Source organism: Trachypithecus francoisi, unplaced genomic scaffold, assembly GCF_009764315.1.
Source record: "Trachypithecus francoisi isolate TF-2019V2 unplaced genomic scaffold, Tfra_2.0 Lachesis_group4, whole genome shotgun sequence".
In the NCBI taxonomy this organism is placed as follows: Eukaryota; Metazoa; Chordata; class Mammalia; order Primates; family Cercopithecidae; genus Trachypithecus; species Trachypithecus francoisi.
The window spans coordinates 32,241,393-32,263,560 of record NW_022681469.1 but is presented as its reverse complement, the minus strand read 5'-3'; the positions used below and the strand labels follow the sequence as shown (position 1 = coordinate 32,263,560).

Genomic DNA, 22,168 nt, shown 5'->3' with positions numbered 1-22,168 from the left:
TTCTGTTGTGCTACTTTGTATCTGCTGGACTGATGCGGTATGTAAGAAAATTCCCTTGCTTTCAAAAATGTAAAATTTAAAGCACATTGAAAATTCATGATATTTCATGAGATGCCTAAGGATTTGAGACTCTGACAGACAAAAAATTCCCCTGTGATTTTGATAAGACTGCTAAATAAAAAAGCAGTTCATACATTTATTTTTATCACCTTCTTCCTCTTCTATTTCCTCTTTCATTTTTCTATTACATTTTGATTTTGACTTTTATGTTTCTGCATCTTTACTTTTCTCCAACCCTAGAGCAATGGGAAGTATTTTTGCAGGCTCCAAGGTACCACTTTCAGTGTCTGATGAAGTTCTCCCTTTGGTGTATGAAGTTCTCCCTTTGGTCAAACAATCATTTCCAGGCTCCAGATAAAGAGACAGAGTGCCCCAGAAATGCCCTAAGCCCACTACAGGCACGCTTGCCTAAGCTGGCTGCATCTCTCCAGTTGCAATGCACATTTTTTGGGACAATAATAAATATTGGCTCAAAAGAGAATGATGGAACGTGCATTTTTAGGAGATATGAGATATAGGTCTATTGATGGATAAACTGATTTTTTTCCAGTCACTATAATATCTTTTCAGAGTAAGTAAGCATAACTGCACAGAGAGATGGAGGATGTTAACTGATACTGGGACTACAATTAGATAGAAGAAAACCAGAACCAACACACACACACACTGTTCAGATAGTTCATAGGTTATTTTAATCACTGATTCAACTTTACAGAATGAAGTTGCTCCAGTCAATTTCACATCAGTAACTGCAGGTTGTATTACGTTTAAGATTGGTATAGAACAACAGCAATTTCACAATATCTAGACAATGAATGAATATTAAAAATTATTTCATTAAAAAGCTCTTTCAGATACTGGTATCTGAAAGAAACCGTGTTGGACCTAAAATACATCAGGAAATCAAGAACTCAATATAATGAAAATAAGGCTGAAGACTGCAACAGATTTGAATACAGCATGCCTCCATATTCTAGTTATTAATGGTTTTTGAGAAAACCTGTTTCAGAGAAAAGGGCAAGTAATCTTTTTTATATCTCACTTTAAAATATCTCATTTTAAAATATTTCCTAGAACTTTCTCATTCCTTAGCTCATTGATTCTCAAAACAATGATTCTCATTCATTAGATCACTTGATTCTCATATTCCCACAACCCTAAAATAAATGTTATAATCTATATTTTAAAGTTTAATAATTTGAAAGAAATAAATTACATAATTTGATGAGGGTGATAAAAGGCCCTCTCAAACTCCAGTCCCAAATTAGTTCACCCTGAGCAAGTCCATTCTCACATCAACCTGTTACATCGTTTAAAAAAATAAAAAATGTCAATTACATATATTGTTAAGTTACATTCAGTCAAACAAGCAGTTATCTTAGCACTAAGATGTGTAAAAGCCAGTGCAATAAAATTTCAGTTTTTAACAAGTCATCTGAAACAACAGAGGATATAATTTTGTCTTGTTCCCAAGATATTTTGTGTTTATGTTCCTAAATCCTAAATTTCTAAAATTGCATCCTGATAAAGAACAGTAAATTTGTTTCTCTACTATATTTACCATATTGCCTCATTACTTGATCCCTCCTTCCTTTCCTCCCTCTCCCCTTCTCTTCCATTCCTTCTTTTCTTCCTTCCTTCTTTTAATAAATGTATATATATATAACCAATAATTACCAAGCACTTACAGTATACTGGGCAGAGTGCTAGTCTCTTCACTGAAAACATTTCAAAGTATAATAAGAGAAACAGGAAGCAATGAAATGAGTCAGCTAGTTTTGGAATCAGGTTAGTCACAGTTGATCTCAGCTGCAGGCCCGGAAGGTTGGGGGTGGGCTGCCTTGTATTGCAAACATATGCATCACATCACATAGACATCCTGCACGCCAGAGCACAGTAGCCTGTCAATTCCCACTGCTGAATCATTTACAGCGTTTACCGTAGTTAATGCCAATGATTATATATGTTAAAGGTACTTATTAATCCTTGTACCAAATATAGAAGGGGCCTCAGACGCTTCTTATCTCACGGTTCTTAAATCTAACCGTGCACCATACTCACTGGTAGTTTTATAAGGAATGGATTCTTGAGCTCCCCTAAAGAAATCAGTAGCTCCAACAGAGATGTTTTTAAAAATCTGTTTCTAGTAAACTCTCCCAGTGATTGCTGAGTACCCTACTTAAAATGACATTGGAAAACCATACACTAGAACCCTGCTTTTGATTTTTATTGTTACAAGATCTAGAATCAAGTTCAAATAGTCCAGATAGTAAAATATTGTGAGAATTTTTTTTAGTTTTAGAAATCCCACAAGAAGTATGAAACTGTTGTCATAGTCCATGTAACTAAAATTCTTACCCAACGACTGAAAAAATGAAGGAGTAAAAAGAGTTGGCCAGGGTAGAGACATCTGGATCCCTCTGAGGCAACCTAAGAAGATGAGTCTGTCGGAGAATAGAGATTGTAAAATGTTGATGACTGTATGCCTGGTTTGCTTTAGACAGTCCCATTTCATGCCTTCTGTCTTAGTACAGTTATTAATCATGCTACCCATTTCTCTCTCCAAAGTGTCCCTATTTGAGCAACAAGTTACATGTTCACCCCAAGTAAAAGGGAATCTTGTCAGAGACCAATGAGTGTCCTTTAGTGAATATAGAAATAATAAGTAGGCTCTATTTATTCATTTATTCAACTCAATTCAGCAACACATTTGTGCTAGCATTTGCACATGCCAAGTCCTGCATAAGTAAGGAAAGCCCCCTGCCTTGTGGAGCTTACAGTCCAGCAGTGGAAGACTCAGACAGTATACAAATGAAAAACCAATTAAAAAGGATAGAGATTATAATAACTGCTATTATGGGAATAAAGAGGATGATATAATAGGATTTCATGGGATGGACAGGTGGAATGAGGGGAGGCCTTCTGGCAGACCATCATCTGTTTCGACCTCATTTTGCATACCTTCTTGTGCTCCAGAAACTGGAAAGCTGAAAGCTATGTTTCATATCCTCCTCCGCAGCTAGGGATCTGGATTTAGACACAGACAAACAGATATACTCATGAGAAGCACTGATTCAGAACTAAGCTGTAGAAGGACGACACAGTGGCAGAAAAGGTGTCTACTTCACTGGCAAGAAGTCCAGCCTCCTCATTGTCAGACAGCACATAAGATGTATTCCTGAAGGTAATAGTTCCGACCCCACTTCCTGATCCCCTGCTCATGGTTACAGTAGTACAACCCTGAAGCCAGCAGTTGGGACAGGAGCCTCCTAACTCCCCAGCTTCCCAATGAGGCAGATGTAGAGGGCCAGTTCTGCGATGGTGTTCTTGGAGTCTGGAATAACTCCACATCAGATGCTATTCCAAAGACCTTCTAAAAAATTGTAAGCACTGACTTATCATGTTAAGTGCCCTTCTGATTAAAGTGGAGTGGTTTCTGTTAACTGTCACAGGATGCCAAGTGATAAAGACCTGAAGAATGAAAAGGAGTCATGCGGCAAACAAGGGGAAGAGAATTCCAGACCGAGAAAATAGCAAGCCTACAGGGTCGAGGCTGGGAAAAGACTTGGCATATTCAAGCCACAGGAAGAAAGTTATTGTTGCTGGAAGAATGAAGAGGTGGGAATGAGGAAAATGAGACACTGCGGGAGTCTGATCAGGGCAATGTCAGTGAGAGACAAGTTAGATTTTTTCCTAGTATATTGGGAATTCATTGAGGAGTTTCAATCAGGCATAATCTAGTTTTAAGAATATTAGACTAGATGCCTTGCAGAAAAGGAATTAAAGCAAGAAGATTAGTACAGGACTATGTCAGTAGTACTAGCAGGGATGAGGAAAAGGAGGAATTAAATCCTTGGCTTTCAGTCAGATCAGAAGGTAGATGTGCTGTAATTCACTAAAACAGAGATACATAGGATAGAATAAATACATGTTTGAAGCATCAAGGGTTTGTTTTCATTTTTGGGTATGGGGTTGCACAAGTCAAAGTTGAGATGCAAATTAGACAAAAGACTGCCAAGGAGAGTTTCATAAATAAGAATCTGCAAAGGAACAGTCAGTTTTCCATGGAAATCCTCATCTAAACCAGGTCCCAGGTCAAGACATTTTAACACATGTGTCAGAAACAAAACCTCAGAGCACAGTACCTCCAACCACCTTTTTTGTTTTTTATACAAGGTCTTGTTTTCGTCACTCAGGCTGAAGTACAGTGGTATGATCACAGCTCCCCAAACTTCCGTCCTGAGTGACCCTCTTGCCTCAACCTTTCAAGTGTCTAGGACTACAGGTGTGCTCTGCCTTACCCAGCTATTTTTTTAAATTTTTTTTGTTGAGACAGTCTTGCTATGTTGCCCAGTCTGGTCTCAAACTGCTGGGCTCAAGCAATCCTCTGGCCTTGAGCCCCCAGTGTGTTGAGATTATAGGCTTGAGCCACCACACCTGGCCACCAAAGCACCTCTTTCTTATGTTGGCTTTCACCAAAGGCTATCAGCAGTCCACTCTATTAACCATATGACCACAGACCCTGTCCTTATCTGCAAATTCATGAACACTTCCTCAGGCCCGGGAAGAACTGAACTTCTGTCTACCTATACTAGCAGAAAATGACTAAGTCAGGCTGTCAGGACATTTACAACCCTCTTATTATATGTTTCCTATATTCTTGCAACCCTGATCAGTTTCCCTGAGACTATGAGTTGAAGTCTGCTCTTACTTTGCTATAATTACCATCTGGACAGCTGACTTGCTATTCTTACAAATATAATCCTAGCATTGCAGGATACCATGGGCCACCATGCCAATCTCCTTGCTGCACAAACTTGCAAAGCCCATTACATATGTAAGTTTTTTTTTATCATAATCACCAATACCACTGTGGCTGAGGTTGATTTTATGATTGCCATACATTGAAGAGTAGCTATGTAAGTCACTAAACATACATTTTATCTCCACTTAAATATATTTGTTTACCTGAAATCATTACAGGCAGAATATACACAGATCTATGTGTGGACAAGCCTATCTGTGTATGTGTGTGTGTGTATACATACATATATTTGTGCACAGGTCTAAACAAATAAATACATATATATATAATATATATATGAAACTAATATGTAATTAGTTAAAATGTTAGTTCAATATGTATATAGTTAACATGTATATATATTAAACTAACAGATTATCATGAATGTGTTATTTGAACTCATAGTCATTAAGAGATGTAAAACTTTTAAAATTGTTCACTGTTGGAAAACATTGGAGAGTCTCAAAATATTTAAACATCTAATCTTTAAGTTGAAATGATTCACACTAAAGGAAAATAAAAATATCTGAGCATATTTATTCAGGAGCAGCAGTAAATTAAGAAACCAAGAGATTTTTAAATGAATTTTCACTATGTTAATTTCAAGCTATTTATTATTTTATGGGCTGTCTGGTTTGTTAAAGCCTAATTAATGTAAGTAAAGAAGACTCAAGTAATCATTGAATATATCACTATGAAATGAATTTTAGATAAAAGTACCATTACTTTAAGAGAGGAAAGAACACATAATCGCCATGGCTGATATTAATTTTAATGTCATGGAAAATTTATTTAATAGGAAGACTATGCTTGCAAGTAACATCTGAATTTTTCTCTTTGTTTCAATATCCATGTGAACCTGAGAGAAATTGCCTAGTAGATTTTAAAAATCTATAGTTTAGGTGTTTTAATCAGGGGTCTCCAGAGAAACAGAACCAATAAGCCAATTCCTTATAATAAATATATTTTGATATAAGGAATGGCTCACATTAGTATAGTGACTGACAAATCCCAGGGTCTACAAGGTGAGCTGGCCAGCTAGAGACTCAGGAGTGCTAATGGTCTAGTTCCTGTCCAAAGGTCAGTAAGTCTGAGTTCCAGGAAGAGCTGATTTTTCAGTTCAAATCATAAGGCAGAGAAAAGCCAATGTCCCAGTTTGAAGTCAGTAAGGTTGGGAGAAAGCTTTCCTTGGAGAAGGTCAGCCATTTTGTGCTATCCAGGCTGTCAACCACATGAATGAGGCCCATAACATTAGGAAGAGCAATCTACCTTACTTAGTCTACCAATTTAAAGGTAAATCTCATCCTAAGACACCCTCATAGAAATGCTGAGAATGATGTTTAACCTGGGCACCTTGTGGTCCGGTCATGTTAACACATAAAATGATCACTACGGTAGGTCAACTCTTGGAATGCAGAATGTTTTGCCTTTACTAATACTTCACACTAAAGGAAAAAGTGAACATGAGTAGTTACAGCCACAGATAATATAAGATACTGTAAGTTTGGTTTTAAAAAGCATTACGTGTATTCTTCACATGTTATTTCCAATGGTCTCCATTATTCAATATTCTTAATATACATCTGGTATCTGCCATGTCTACTGCAAAGGTAGAGAAAATGCTCACTGGGGTCCTAGTCCTTTTCACCTCATGACTACCTGACCACCTTATAGCTGCTCTCTCTTCAAGACAATCTACTTTTTAGATATGTCCCACATAAACATTCCTGGCTGAGCATGGCAGCTCATGCCTGTAATCCTAGCAATTTGAGATGGAAAGGTGGGCAGATTGCTTGAGTCCAGGAGTTCAAGACTAGACTGGGCAAATGGTAAAATCCTATCTCTTTTTTTTTTTTAATGTCTAATGAAAAAAGAAATACTAAAACACTGCTATTATTACAATGCTCCCCTGCCCAGGAACCTACCATGGCTCACCAGAGAAGCAAAGGTAGATTAACTTTCAGCTCCACAAAAAGGTTATAGCTATTATTGTGTAGATGTTTTTTTTTTTTTCTTGTTGTTGTTGTTGTTTTAATATGGCTAAAGTTTCTACACTGACTTTCAGAATTTCAGAGAGGGGTCCAAGTTGTAAGCCAGCTGGAAACAAGATAACTACTATAATGGCATGAAGGTGTTCATTAAGCAAATTGTATCTTGCCATAAGGTATGTATGTGGGGAAGGGGTGTATAGTATTAAACTATGCTTTATTTAAATAGACTTTCTTTTCTTCATCAAAGATTTGTTTACTTCTCCTCTACTCTAGGTCTATGATAGACTCTAGAGTTTCAACACATTAAAGGCATAGCACCCTGATGGAACTAAATACAGAATCCAGAAATAAACCCATGCATATATGGTCAACTGATATTCAACAATAAGGAAAGAAAGTCTCTTTTATAAATTATGTTTGAAAAACTGAGCATCTGCATGAGAAAGAATGACATTTGCCCCTTATCTTACACCATACACAAAAATCAACTCAAAATGGATTAAAGATCTAAATGTAAGACTTGAAACCATTAAAAGCCTAGGAAAAAAACATGGAGAAAATCTCCTTGACACTGGTCTTGATAATGGTTTTTTGGCTAGAACACCAAGAGCACAGGCAATAAAAGCAAACAATACCAAGCGGGACTACATCAAACTAAAAAGCTTCTACACAGCAAAGGAAAGAGTCAGCAAAATGAAAAGGCAACACGTAATGAGAGAAAGTATTTGCAAACCATATATCTGATAAGGGGCTAATATTCAAATTATATGAGAAATACATACAACTAAATAGTAAGAAAACAAAGAATCCAATTAAAAAAATAGACAAAAGACCTGACTAGGCATTTCCAAAAGAAGATATACAGATGTTCAATAGGTATATGAAAAAAATGTTCAACATCACTAATCCTCAGAGAAATACAAATTAAAATCAGAATGAGATATCACTACACACCTTTCAGAATAGCTATTATCAAAAAAAATGAAAGATAAATGCTGTCAGAAATGTGGAAAAAGGAAACTTTTGTACATAGTTGGTGGGAATGTAAATTAGTATAACCATTACAGAAAACAGCAGGGAGGTTTCTCAAAAAATTAAAAACAGAACTACCATGTGATCCAACAAATCACTACTAAGTGTATTTCCAAAGGAATGAAATTAGTACATTAAATAGATATCTGCACTGTCATGTTCATTGCAGCATTATTCACAATAGCCAAGATATGGGATCAGCCTAAGTGTCTGTCAATGGATGAACGGATAAAGAAAATGTGATATATATAGATTATATATATAATATCTATATCTCATATATAGATACACATATCATATAGAGATCATATATATCTCTATATAGATATATAAATCATATAGAGAGAGCTCCATATATCTATGTGGAAGCTGAATAATATATACAGTAGAGTACTATTCAGACTTAAAACAAGGAAATTCTGTCATTTGCAATAACATGGATGAACATGGAGGACATTAAGTGAAGTAAGGCAGGCACAAAAAAAAATGCCTCATAAACTCAGTCATATGTGGAATCTACAAGAGTTGAACTCATGGAGGTAGAGAGTACAATGGTGGTTACCTGGGGTTGGAATAGTTGGGAAATGAAGGATGTGGGGAGCAGTTGGGGAGATGTTGGTGAAGGGATTCAAAATTTCAGATAGGAAGAAAAAAATTTACTATGTTTATTGTAAAACATGGTGATATTGTTAACACAATGTATTATACCCTTGAAAACTCCATAAAAAGTAGAATTTGTGTTTCTCACTGCAAAATATGTGAACTAATGCATATGTTAATTAGCTCAATTTAACTATTACATGATGCATGTATATTAAAAACAATATGTTATACAAAATAAATATATATAATTTTTTGTCAAAAAGTTTTGAAAAAACAAGGACAGGATCTGAATAGACATATTTCCAAAGAAAATAGACAAATGTCTAACAGGCACATGAAAAGATGTTCAACATTACTAATCATTAGAGAAATGCAAATTAAAACTGCAATGATATATCACCTCACACCTATTAAGATAGCTGCTATGAAAAAGACAAGAAGCTGGGTGCAGTAGCTCATGCCTGTAATCCCAGCTATGCAGAAGGCTAAAGTGGCAGAACTGTGTCAGCCCGGGAGTTTGAGACCAGCCTAGGCAATATAGCAAGACCTCATCTCTGTTTAAAAAAAAAAAGAAGAAGAGGAAGAAGGAGAAGAAGAAGAAGGAAGAACGAAGAAGGAGGAGGAGGAGGAGGAGGAAGAAGAAGAAGAAGAAGAAGAAGAGGAAGAAGAAGAAGAAGAAGAAGAAGGAGGAGGAGGAGGAGGAGGAGAAGAGGAGGAGGAAGAGGGAGGAAAGAAGAAGGAAGAGGAAGAGGAGGAAGAAGAGGAAGAAGAGGAAGAGGAAGAAGAGGAGGAGGAGGAGAGAGGAGGAGGAGGAGAAATAATAGAAGAGATAAGTGTTGGAAAGGGTTTGGAGAAAATGAACCCTTGTACACTATTGGTGGGAATGTACTGGAACAGCTATTACAGAAAATAGTACAGAGTTTCCTTTAAAACATTAAAAACAGAGCTACCATATGAACCAGCTATCCCACTTTGGGTATATATGTAAAAAATAAAATCGATGTTTTGGAGAGATATCTATTCCTCCTTTTCCATTGTAGCATTATTCACAATAGGGAAGCTATGGAAACAACCTAAGTGTCCATGGACAGAAGAATGAATAAAGAAATTGAGGTACATATATACAATGGAATATTATTCAAACATTAAGAAAGGAAATTTGTCATTTGCAACAACGTGGATGAACTCAGAGGACATTATGCTATGTAAAATAAGTCAGGCACAAAAAGACAAATTACCACTATGTTCTCACGTATACAAGCATACCTTGTAAACATTGCAGGTCCAGTTCCAAATCACCACAATACACTGAATATCACAATACAGTGAGTCACACAAATATTCTGGTTTCCCACATAAAAGTCAGTTTTATACTCTGTTATAGTCTACTAAGTGTACAGCAGCATTATGTCTAAGAAAGTACATAATTTATTTTAAAAATATTTTATTGCTTAAAATGATAATTATCATCTGAGCCTTCAGTAAGTCATAATCTTTTGACTGGTGGAGGATCTTGCCTCAATGTTGATGGCTGCTGACTGATCAGAGTGGCAGATGCTGAAGGTTGGAATTGCTGTGGCAATTTCATAAACAAGACAACAATAAAGTACCGCATTGATTGACATATCCTTTTATGAAAGTTTTCTCTGTAGCATGTTATGCTGTTTAATAGCATTTTGCCCAGAGTAGAACTTCTTTCAAAATTGGAGTCATTCCTTTCGAGCCCTGCTGCTGCCTTATCAACTAAGTTTATATAATATTCTAGATCCTTTGTTGTCATTTCAATAATGTTCACAGCACCTTCAGCAAGAGAAGATTCTATCTCAAGAAACCACTTTCTTTGATCATCCATAAGAAGGTACTCTTCTTCCATTCAAATTTGATTATGAATTACAGCAATTCAGTCACATTCTCAGGCTCTACTTTCTAATTCTAGATCTCTTGCTATTTTTACCACATTTACAGTTACTTTCTCCGCTGAAGTCTCGAACCCTTTAAATTCATCCATGCGGGTTAGAATCAATTTCTGCAGTTCATGTTTATATTTTGGCCTCCTTCTATTAATCGTGAATGTTCTTAATGGCATCTAGAAGGGTGAATTTTTTTCAGAAAGTTTTCAATTTCCTTTACCTGGCTCCATAAGAAGAATTACAATCTATGGCAGCTATAACCTTCTAAAATACATTTCTTGGCTGGGTGCATGGCTCACACCTCTAATCCCAGTACTTTGGGAGACCGAGGCAGGTGGATCACTTGAGGCCAGAAGTTCGAGACAGGCCTGGCCAACACAGTGAAACCGTCTCTACTAAAAATAGAAAAAAATTACCTGGGCATCATGGTGCATACCTGTTATCCCAGCTACTTAGGAGGCTGAGGCATGAGAATCGCTTGAACCCAGGAGGCAGAGGTTTTGGTGAGCCCAGATTATGCCACTGCACTCCAGCCTGGATATCACAGTGAGACTCTATCTCAAAATCATAAAGTAAAATAAAATAAAATATATTTCTTAAATAGTAAGACTTGAAAGTCAAAATACTGCTTGATCCATGGGCTGAAGAACGGATGTTATGTTAGCAGGCATGAAAATAACATTAAACTCCTTGTATATCTTCATCAGATCTTCTGTGTGACCAGCTATATTTTCAATGACCATTAATGTTTTGAAAACAATCTTCTTTTCTGAGCAGTAGGTCTCAATACTGTGCTGAAAATATTCAGTAAACCATGCTATAAACAAATATGATGTCAACCAGGCATTGTTTGCACTGACAGACTAGATTTAGCATAATTCTTAAGAGCCCTAGGCTTTTCAGAATAGTCGATGAGCATTGGCTTCAATTTAAAGTCACCAGCTGCATTAGCCCCCAATAAGAGAGTCAGACTGTCTTTTGAAGCTTTGAAGCCAGACATTGACTTCTTTCTGGCTATGAATTTCTAGAGACATCCTCTTCCAATAGAAGGCTGAATAACCTACATCAAAAATCTGTTATTTAGCATGGCCACCTTCATCAATGATCTTAGATCTTTGGGATAACTTGCTGAAGCATCTATATCAGCATTTGCTGCTCACCTTGTACTTTTATGTTATGGAGATGGCCTTTTTTCTTAAACTCATGAACTAACCTCTGCAGCTTCCTCTCCACTATCAGCCATCATAGAATGGAAGAGAGTAGGGCTTGGCTCTGGATTAGGCTTTGGCGTAAAGGAATGTTGTGACTGGTTTGATCTTCTATACGGACGAATCAAAACTTTATAAGCAATAAGACTGTTTCACTTTCTCATCATTTGTGTGTTCACTGGAGTAGCACTTTTAATTTCCTTTAAGAACTTTTCCTTTGCTATCACAAGTTGGCTAGGTGGCACAAGAGGCTGAGCTTTCGCCCTGTCTCAGCTTTCAACATGGCTTCCTTACTAAGCTTTTGACTTAAAGTGATTCTTCTTTTCAATTGAACACTTAGAGGTCATTGTAGGGTTATTAGTTAACCTTATTTCAATATTGTGATGGATTATGGAATAGGGAGGCCTAGAGAGAGAAAGAGAGATGGGAGAACAGCAGGTTGGTGGAGAAGTCAGAACACACACAACATGTATTAAGTTTCCCATCTTATATAGATCGGGTTTATGATGCTCCAAAACAATTATAATAATAATGTCAAAGATCACTGATCACAGGTCACCATAAGAGATGTAATAATAAAAACTTTTGAAATATTGTGAGAATTACCAAAATGTGAAACAGAGAAACAAAGTAAGCACATGATGTTGGAAAAATAGCACCCACTGACTTGTTTGACACAGAGTTCTCACAAACAGGCAATTTGTAAGAAACACAGTACCTGTGAGGCACAATAAAACATGGTACACCAAAAGTAATTGCAACGAAAGCCAAAACTGATAAATGGGATCCAATTAAACTAAAGAGCTTCTGCTCAGCAAAGGAAACTATCATCAGAGCGAATAGGCAACCTACAGAATGGCAGAAAATTTTTGCAATCTATCCATCTGACAAAGGTCTGATATACAGAATCTACAAGGAATTTAAACAAATTTACAAGAAAAAAAAAACATCAAAAAGTGGGCAAAGGATATGAATAGACACTTCTCAAAAGAAGACATTTATGTGGCCAAAAACATATGAAAAAAAGCTCATCATCACTGATCGATAGAGAAATGAAAATCAAAACCACAACAAGATACCATCTCATGCCAGTTAGAACAGGGATCATTAGAAAGTCAGGAAACAACAGATACTGGTGAGGATATGGAAAAATAAGAACGCTTTTCCACTGTTTCGGTGGGAGTGTAAATTAGTTCAACCATTGTGGAAGGCAGTGTGGTGGTTCCTCAAGGATCTAGAACCAGAAATACCATTTGACCTAGTAATCCCACTACTGAGTGTATACCCAAAGGATTATAAGTCATTCTACTATAAAGACACATGCACATGCATGTTTATTACAGCACTATTCACAATAGCAAAGACTTGGAACCAACCCAAATGCCCATCAATGATAGACTGGATAAAGAAAATACGGCACATATACACCATGGAATACTATGCAGCCATAAATAAGAACGAGTTCATATCATTTGCAGGGACATGGATGAAGCTGGGAACCATCATTCTCAGCAAACTAATACAGGAACAGAAAATCAAACACCGCATGTTCTCACTCATAGGTGGGAGTTGTACAATGAGAACACATGGACACGGGGAGGGGAACATCACACACTGGGGCCTGTTGGCAGATAGGGAACAAGGGGAGGGACAGCATTAGGACAAATACCTAATGCATGCAGGGTTTAAAACCTAGCTGATGGGTTGATGGGTGCAGCAAACCACCATGGCATGTGTATACTTATGTAACAAACATGCACATTCTGCACATGTGTCCCAGAACTTAAAGTAAAAAAAAAACAAAAAAAGGTATGCCTGTATGTAAGACCTAAAAATGCTGAACTCATAGAAGCAGATAATAGCGTGGCATTTTTCAAAGGCTACTGGGTGGGGAAAATGAGTAGGTGTTAGTCAAAGGATATATACTTTCAATTATAATGAATACATTTTATGATCTAGGGTACAGCATGAGTGGGGATGAATGTGTTAGTTTAATTGTGGTAACCACTACACACTGTAGATGTATATCTAATCATCACATTGTACACATTGTACACCTTGAATATATTCGATATTTGTTAATTAAACATTTTTAAATTAAAGAAATAAATGCACAGCCCCTGCCATGAAGCTCAGAAACAAGCAGAAGGTAATTCAATAATGATAGTATTGGCCAAACACGGTGGCTCACACCTGTAATCCCAGCACTTTGGGAGGTCGAGGCAGGAGGATCACTTGAGGTAAGGAGTCCAAGTACAGCCTTGCCAACACTGTGAAACCTCATCTTTACTAAAAAAAAAAATACAAAAATTAGCTGGGTGTGGTGATGCATGCCTGTAGTCCCCAGCTACTTAGGAGGCTGAGGCAGGGAGATTGCCTGAAGCTAGGAGGCAGAGGTTGTGGTGAGCCTAGATCGTGCCACTCTACTCCAGTCTGGGTGACAGAGCAAGACTCCATCTCAAATAATAATAATAATAACAGCATCTACCTACAAAGTGCTTACTTGTGCCAGACATTGAGTTTGATATTTTACACATTTAAGTCATTTAATTTTCACAATAGTCCTATCAAGTAAGTTCTCTTATTATCTCCATTTTACACATGAAAAAAACCTAAGTTACAGAAAAGCTGAATAATTTGCTTAATGTCATTCACTAAGTGGTGTAACCAGACTTTGAACCAGACAGTCTGGCTTCAAATCCTGTGCTTTTAACCATGAGATTCTACTGCAAAATTTACCAAAGAAAGGTTTCCTAGAAGTGTATGGGAGCCCAAATGAAATGCAACATAGGCAGTGGCTTCACAGAAAAGATCATCCCCTTTTTCATATATACAGTTAACACTTGAACAATGCAGAAATCTGCATATAACTTTTGGCTCCCCAAAACGTTAACTATTCATAGCCTACTGTTGACCGGAAGCCTTACTGGTAACATATACAGTCAATTAACACATATTTTGTATGACATATATGTGTGTGTGTATATATATATATATATAAACACAGTCTATTCTTACAATAAAGTAAGCTAGAGAAAAAATGGTATTAAGAAAATCATAAGGAAGAGAAAATACATTTATAGAACTGTATGATATTTATCGATATCATAAGTTTCTATCATCTGTTGTCAAGATGAATCTTCTGTCTGAAATGGTAGGCAACCACGACTGCAGATCTCAATCTATGGTACATATCAAGCAAGCCAACTTTTTCTCATAATGTCATGACTTTTCTCTGTTTCTTGGGAGCCCTTCAAGCATTACTACTGGCACTTTGCATGGGTCCCATGGTGCTTTCAAGGTTTACGGTATTGCGCTAAACACAATGAAAAATGCAAGAACGTTGACACATCACTTTTTATTGCTAGACACAATTTACTGGAGAGATGAAATTGCTCGTGTGGAGATGATTAGCATCACAAGGCATTTTAAGCAGATACAACACTTGAGCTCACCACAATGGCAGCAGCAGGTGGTTACAAAATTATTACAGTAGTACATATGTATTACCGTTCACTTCATGCAGTTATGATTTAATGCTTCACCCTTAAGTTTGTTTACATTTCTCTCAACTGCAAATGGTGCCATGTACGGTCTGAAAGTGTGTAAGTTTTCATAAACTTTAACTTTATAATAGATTTGTGTATATTTTATGGTAGTAAATAATAAAATAGGCTAGAATCTACATTTTTTGCATTTACGGCATACCTACCTTTTTAATCTTTTGCTACTTCCAAGCTACACAATTTGCCTGTGAGTTATCTCAAATTGTCTCAAATATCCAAAAAAATTTCCAATACATTTGTTGAAAAAAAATTCGTGGATAAATGGACCCATGCAGTTCAAATCCATGTTGTTTAAGGGTCTACTGTATTTGTTTGCATCCTTCTCTATCTGCCCAACCATAACATTCAAATATAACTAGGCCATGTTTCTACAGCTAAAATTTTGCTTTTGTAGGCTGAGGTAACCTTACTCCTCCCTTTTCAAATACCCTTTCTATCACTGCCAATGGCCTTTTTTTTCCCATTTCCTTCATGGATAATTCTAACCAAAACTGATTTTATTTTTTCTGACCACTCTTATAGATTATTAACTGAGCAGTTAATTTTCACAGTCGCTTATAATTGAACTCTGTTCTCTAATTTTTTTCACATGCCTAAGTCCTTTCACCTAATACAGATTTTTATATCACCTAGGCATAAATACATTTGCATCCTCTAGAACAGACAGACATATAGTAAGTGCTTAATAATACTCAATTTGACACAATTTAATTGAATTAAAAGCATTTAAATTTAGGCATGAAAATTGAATAAACATTGAATAAACACTTTTTTCTCTCTCTCTAAAATGCTCGGGCTTCTTTTTCAAAACAGTTTTCTTTTGTTTTTTTCCTTACACATACTCAGGGTCTTAGACTCCTGAATTGCAGTCTAATTGGCCTAATTTAAGACTCATGTTGGCAGCAACAATTTCTGTAACTATCTGGAGTTATGAAGCAGTTAGCCAGAGAAGTGTATTTGACAGCTACATTATTTCTCTAGAGAAAAAATAACTTACTGAAATTCAGAAAGGGACCAGTTAGGCTTGTAACAGTTACTGTTTCTCTATAACACCCTTTGCTCCCCTGTGGCATCTGCCTATGTCATTCTCCTTGGGTGCCAGTGCTGAAGGTGGGTGCTGCTAGAATGTATGACTTCATGATGCATCATTCAGGATTCCTTTCCTAAATTCCCCTGTGAAATGTTGGTTTTCACCTCCACCATCCTAATGCATGCTCTCTTTTGTCCAAAACTTCTATTCTGTTGCGTATTCTATCTTTGCCTATGCCCAGAAACTTCAAGAGCCAAGAATTTTCATTCTCCCTGAGGATGTTTCTAAGGATCTCTCTACTCTCATGTATGATTTTTTACAATGTTTGTAGGTAGAAGATAAATTATCGGTGAGGAGAGAGAAACTGAAGAAATGGGAGTGATTGAGAGGAACGCATGAGGGAGAAGAAGAAGAATTGTGAACATGAGTGGAGGGGTTATTCTCTAAGAGGCCAGCATGCTCTTCTTCCACCAATAGGGAGAGATAATAAACAAGAGGAGCAGAAAAAAGATAAGAGTTCCTTAAAATCTTCTGAGGTGGAGAAAAGGAACTACATGAAAGATGATGGTCAAGAGTCTAAAACTATTCCCTGAAGAAATAGGGAGTAAGATCATTTGCCTAAGAGATGCAGCAGATTATGAAAATGACTTGGGACCATCTTTGTGAGATTTGGGCATCTATTAGAGGGTCATAATTGTGGTGAGATCCTGAGTGAAAGTGGCTGGCACAAATGTATAATGGTATAGTCACTGAAATCTATGGCCCTCAGGTAACTCTGGATAGGGAAGAGAGAGAAAATATGGACAATGGAACTGATCCCTGAGGCAAATAATTCTAGAGGGGTGGAGATGGAAAGCACTGGTGTGACTGACAGGGAGGTCCAGGCTTGTGGGGTGGAGGGTGAAATAGAAGTTGTGGAGATTTCATGAAACATGCATGTGAGCCATCCAGGGACATGAGTGCTGGGAGTAGGAGGGCTCACCAGACACAGCCATCCTTTACCCTCCTTCACACCAGGAGAGAAGATCAAACATGTTTGGGACATACAACTATGGACAAAGCTTCCCCCAAAAGAGACAACTAGGAAAAGTAATACAGGCCAATAACCATGCTTTCTCTACACACTATTTCAAATAAGTAGACTTCGTAGTGTAACCTGCATTTCTATTTCAAATAATTGTGGAATCTAACACTTTAAAATACACTCCCTTTATATTACGTATTACCAATTTACATGCTTGTAAAAACATAAAAATTTAGGAAGCAATAATTTATTTACTCCAAATTATAACAGGGCTTAAATTACCAATCATTTTGGTTAATATCTGAATAATTTTATGGATAAAAAATCATTTACCTAGAAACTATGCTAAGAACATAAATTTAATATCTTCTAAACTCTTTGCTTATTTCTAGAAGTAACTCTTTCATAAGTACATAGTTAGATGGTTCCTTAGTTTGAATGGTGATATCTTTAATAACTTTAGTGTTGGCCGGGCATGGTGGCTCACGCCTGTAATCCCAGCACTTCGGGAGGCCGAGGCGGGTGGATCACGAGGTCAGGAGATCAAGACCACCCTGGCTAACACGGTGAAACCCTGTCTCTACTAAAAAACATACAAAAAAATTATCTGGGCGTGGTGGCGGGCGCCTGCAGTCCCAGCTACTAAGGAGGCTGAGGCAGGAGAATGGCGTGAACCCAGGAGGCGGAGCTTGCAGTGAGCCAAGATCATGCCACTGCACTCCAGCCTGGGCGACAGAGCGAGATTCTATTATATAATAATAATAATAATAATAATAATAATAACTTGTGTTTTTTCTCAGTTTTTCAGAGGGAACGCTAAGTTTGTTCCATATTAGGAGGTTCAAAAAAAATGCATACTTTGGTGACCAAGAGTGTTTATACCTGACTATTTTAGGTTCAAGTTCTAGGATGGGGATATAGTTGATTCATAGATTTTTTTTGGGTTTTGATTCTGAAATTTCACATCCCGGGTGAGTCAGTTGCAACAATTTGTAGTGATGAACTTTTGTTTCCCTGTGCTTGAGTTGTTTTGCTGCTGTGAGGTGGAGGCCAGGACTTTTCAGGATGATGTCTCCACCAGCTACTTTGCAGGGGTGTCACAGCTAACTGAGAGTCAACGGTAGATGTAACCACATGTGAACTTCAGACTTTCCATTTGACTTGCATCTCCAGCCCTCTAGAATTATTTGCTGCAGGAATCAGCTCCATTGTTCGTGCTTTCTGTCTCTCCCCTGTCCAGAACTGCCTGAGTGCCATGAAGTTCCAGTTACTGCACTATTACATGTCTGTGTCAGCCACTTTCACTTGGGCTCTCATCACGATCATGAACTCTTTAGAGATACCCGAATACATCTCTCATGAAAGTAGCCCCAAATCATTTTCATAATCTGCCATACTTTCCAACTAAATAACCTTACTATGTACTTCTTTAAGGAAAAATGTTAGGCTCTGTACCATCATCTTTCATATAGTTACTTTTATATACTTTGGAAATAATTTACTATATAATCAATACTGTATATTGTGAGACAATGGAATTACCTGGGTTTTGGAGTCAAACACATGTCAGCACAATTCTTAGATTAGCTGCTGAAAAGGTGGGAGGGTTTAGAAAAATTATGAAACCTCTGTGAACTACAGATCTTTTTTTCTAAGTGTATATTAAGGTAATATACACTTTGCAAAGTTACCATAAAATATAAATTAATAAATGAGATAATATTGATGGGATAAAAGTATTTTGCAATACTTTTGGCAATCAATAAGTTATCACAGTATGCATTATTTGTTTTAACTTATTGAGTGATATAAAATATTTTGAATGTAGTTGTTATTAACATAAACATAGATTTCACTTTTTAACTACATTAGTGGTCAAAATAAAATGTTTACTCGACAAAGTTTTCATCAGTATGTTTTTAAACCTACAGGAATTCTGCTGTAATCATATTCCAGTAACTGGGTAGGTGTGTTTTGGGTATTGGACTAAAATGAGTCATAAAGTAAGTTGTAAATGATTTTATCAAGGTGTCAGCCCATTCCCATGAACATACGCTGTTGTAAGTCTGTGAGTCAACATGTGTGAAAAATAACAATGAAGAGCCTCGGAACTACCATGACACCTTATAGAGGTGTATTATTGGACAGCCCTGTGATAGCTGAAGTTTGTCCAGGCTGTGATCCACTAGTTTTTAGCAGGGCCATCTTTCTCTGCAAAAATGCCACACAATTCACCAGGCCTCCAGGGAGCTGGGAAATTACAAATAGACAGAGACTTGAAGAGTGGGTGGATTTTTTTTTTTTCTTTAAAGCATCAGCTGTTAGGTTACAAGACAACTTTTAGTCTTGTAAAAAGAAAGAAATAAAAGGTATTTACTGATTTCTATAGCAAGTTCTATATTTTTTCTTTTCCCTTACTTCTTCTAATTCCAATATTATATTTTTTAAAGCAACAGTGATAAATTTTGTCAGTGTCTCTAAATATAATGTCTCTAGTAAGAGTAACTGTTATATCAATATATCATAAATACACCCTTTCTTACTTCTCACCCCCTCCTGTTCTTCTGCTTCTTACCTTCTTTTCTTGTCTCTCTCTTCCTCTTTTTCCTTTATTATATATATTTAACTCATGTTATTTTCACATCTTTTTTTTTTTTTTTTTGAGACGGGATCTCTCTCTGTCACCCAGACTGGAATAGAGTGGCACGATCATTGCAGCCTCAACTTCCTGGGCTCAAGTAATCCTCTAATCCTCCTTCTTCAGCCTCCTGAGTAGCTGGGGCTACAGGCATGTGCCACCAAACCAGGATAATTTTTTAAATTTGTTTTTGTAGAGACAGGGTCTATGTGGCCCAGGCTGTTCTCATAGTGCCAGGCTCAAGCAATCCTCCAGCCTCAGCTGGGATTACAGGTGTTAGCCACTGCACCCAGCCACAAGTTGCCTCTTAAATGAACAGGTGGTTATTAGAGCAGTCATCATTCTTCTGACAGAATACCTTCCTGACAAGGGTTTTACATGTGAATATAATGAAAGCAAAATTTAACTTTTAACCAAAAATGTTGCAGTATATTCATTTGAAAAGGATGACATAGAACGGATAACTAGATGATTTCTAAGACCCAATTCACACGGTCTTTAGAAGTCCAAGATTCATAATTCTAATAATGTCCTAATAAAATATAAAACTTTTAGTGTTTATAAATAGACAAAAATACATGTGGACCTCTTATACACAACTGAATTTTATATATTAATACTTCCTCGACCAAAGGTATTTCTTTGTAATTTTTGCCTTATTTTTACAAAACAGGAAAATGAGAAAAAAATAAACTTTCACTAGACAGAGGTAGAATTTTCATTGGCATCTCTAAGATGAGTATGGGGAGGCTCAGAGCTTTCAGATGGCTTTTGAGGAAACTGCTTTGTGAGTGTTTATTTTGCTGCCTTCCTTCACTTTTTCCCTCTAGCAAACACAGAGATTAAAGATCAGTGTGTTGGTCATTCTACTGTCATCACAACATAAAATGTTTTCTGCTCTCTTGAGCTGACATCTCATCAGCACTAACAGCTTGACCCTGCACCCCAATGGTATATAGGATATACCTGGCTTTAAAATGTGTGAACTGAATTTTATCTGCAGTGATTTCTCTTTTTATCCTTTGATCTGTCACTATTTCTTCACAATGTCAAAAGCCTTAGGGCTTGGCTTGAATGGTGATCAAACTCAAAGGCACACAATTTTGGGTCTAATCCTGAATCTACACAATCAAAAATCTTTTCAATTCAGACCCAAACCCTGTACTTTGTCTCACAATACTAAAGTGCAGCCATCACTAAAGCACTGCTTTCTCCTTTGAGGTTTTTAAAGAATGAACATAATGAGGTTATAAAGAAATGAAACATTTCTTTAATCAATTGTACTATAATAATACATGCATCTAAAGAAATGCATGCTTCCATGACCTTTCAGAAGATTAAACCCTTTCTTGGTGTTGTTGCTATTGCCCAGAACATTTATTCTGAAATTTCTTTGAAATCTACACTTCAAAGATACTTTCCCAGGTTCATCAAAAAATCAAAATGATCAATTTATTTTCACAGAACATTCAATTTACCTAATATTTTCTTCCTCTCATTCTTTCTTTACCTCCCTCTACTCAGACTTGACCTCTCCTGAGCTCCCCTGATTGTTGATTCACTTTCATTTAACAAACATTTATTGAAAGTCAAGCTCTGTCTGTGAACATGACTTCCCTCTACCTGTATTAAACTGTACTGTCAAAAACTTTCTCTAACTCTCTCTACCCCATTCTCCAATTTTGCAAGGAACAACACTCCTGATGGTGCCTCTTTCTTTTAATAGGCCTAGTCCCCACCTCATTTTGTAGACCCTCTTACTGTTCTGATTTTTTTGTTGTTTGCTTTTTTTAAGATTAGGCTAGGACAAGACCTCCTAATCCCAGGATTTGAAAGGTAAAGTTGTACCAATGAACACTTAAACAGAGGGATATCAGGAGGTGACTAATTTATAATCATGTATCTAATAAAATTATGACTATGACTGGGTATCGTGAATAATTAGAAGATACTGTCCATCAAATCTGCATGGAAACTCTATTTCTTTAACTTTCCTCCTGAACGTCATAAAAATTTTTCATCTTATTTCCAACTGGACCTCTCCAGAACACTGCATGGGGAACTTAACCCAACATATTTAAAACTAAATGCATTTTCTCTCTGCAGAGTGCCCTTCCTCTTATATTTCTTTTAATTAGCAACACTTCCATCACCTAAAGGAAAGTGAGTCATCCTAGATTCTATTTTGTTTTCCTTTTCATCTAGCCAAGTATTACCAAGTGCCATAGAATCTATCTCCTACATACTCTTTGAATCCGCCTCAGGTTCTACATCTACTACCACAGCTCTCATCATCATCCAT

At 36.8% G+C, this 22,168-nt stretch overlaps 1 protein-coding gene across 2 annotated transcripts in view; it reads right to left on the bottom strand.

The window, feature by feature from the left end:
* The window catches only part of GRM8 (glutamate metabotropic receptor 8), an 832,302-nt gene that overhangs the window by 262,456 nt on the left and 547,678 nt on the right, over positions 1-22,168 (bottom strand). Inside the window, exon 8 of one of the 2 annotated variants that reach the window (XM_033193151.1) lies at positions 730-2,504. The exons of the other annotated variant lie outside the window; for it this stretch is intronic. Within the exon in view, the coding sequence (XP_033049042.1) occupies positions 2,491-2,504 (14 nt within the window). The 3' untranslated portion in view covers positions 730-2,490. Of the gene's footprint in view, positions 1-729; positions 2,505-22,168 lie in introns of those variants that run through there. 2 annotated transcript variants of the gene reach the window in all.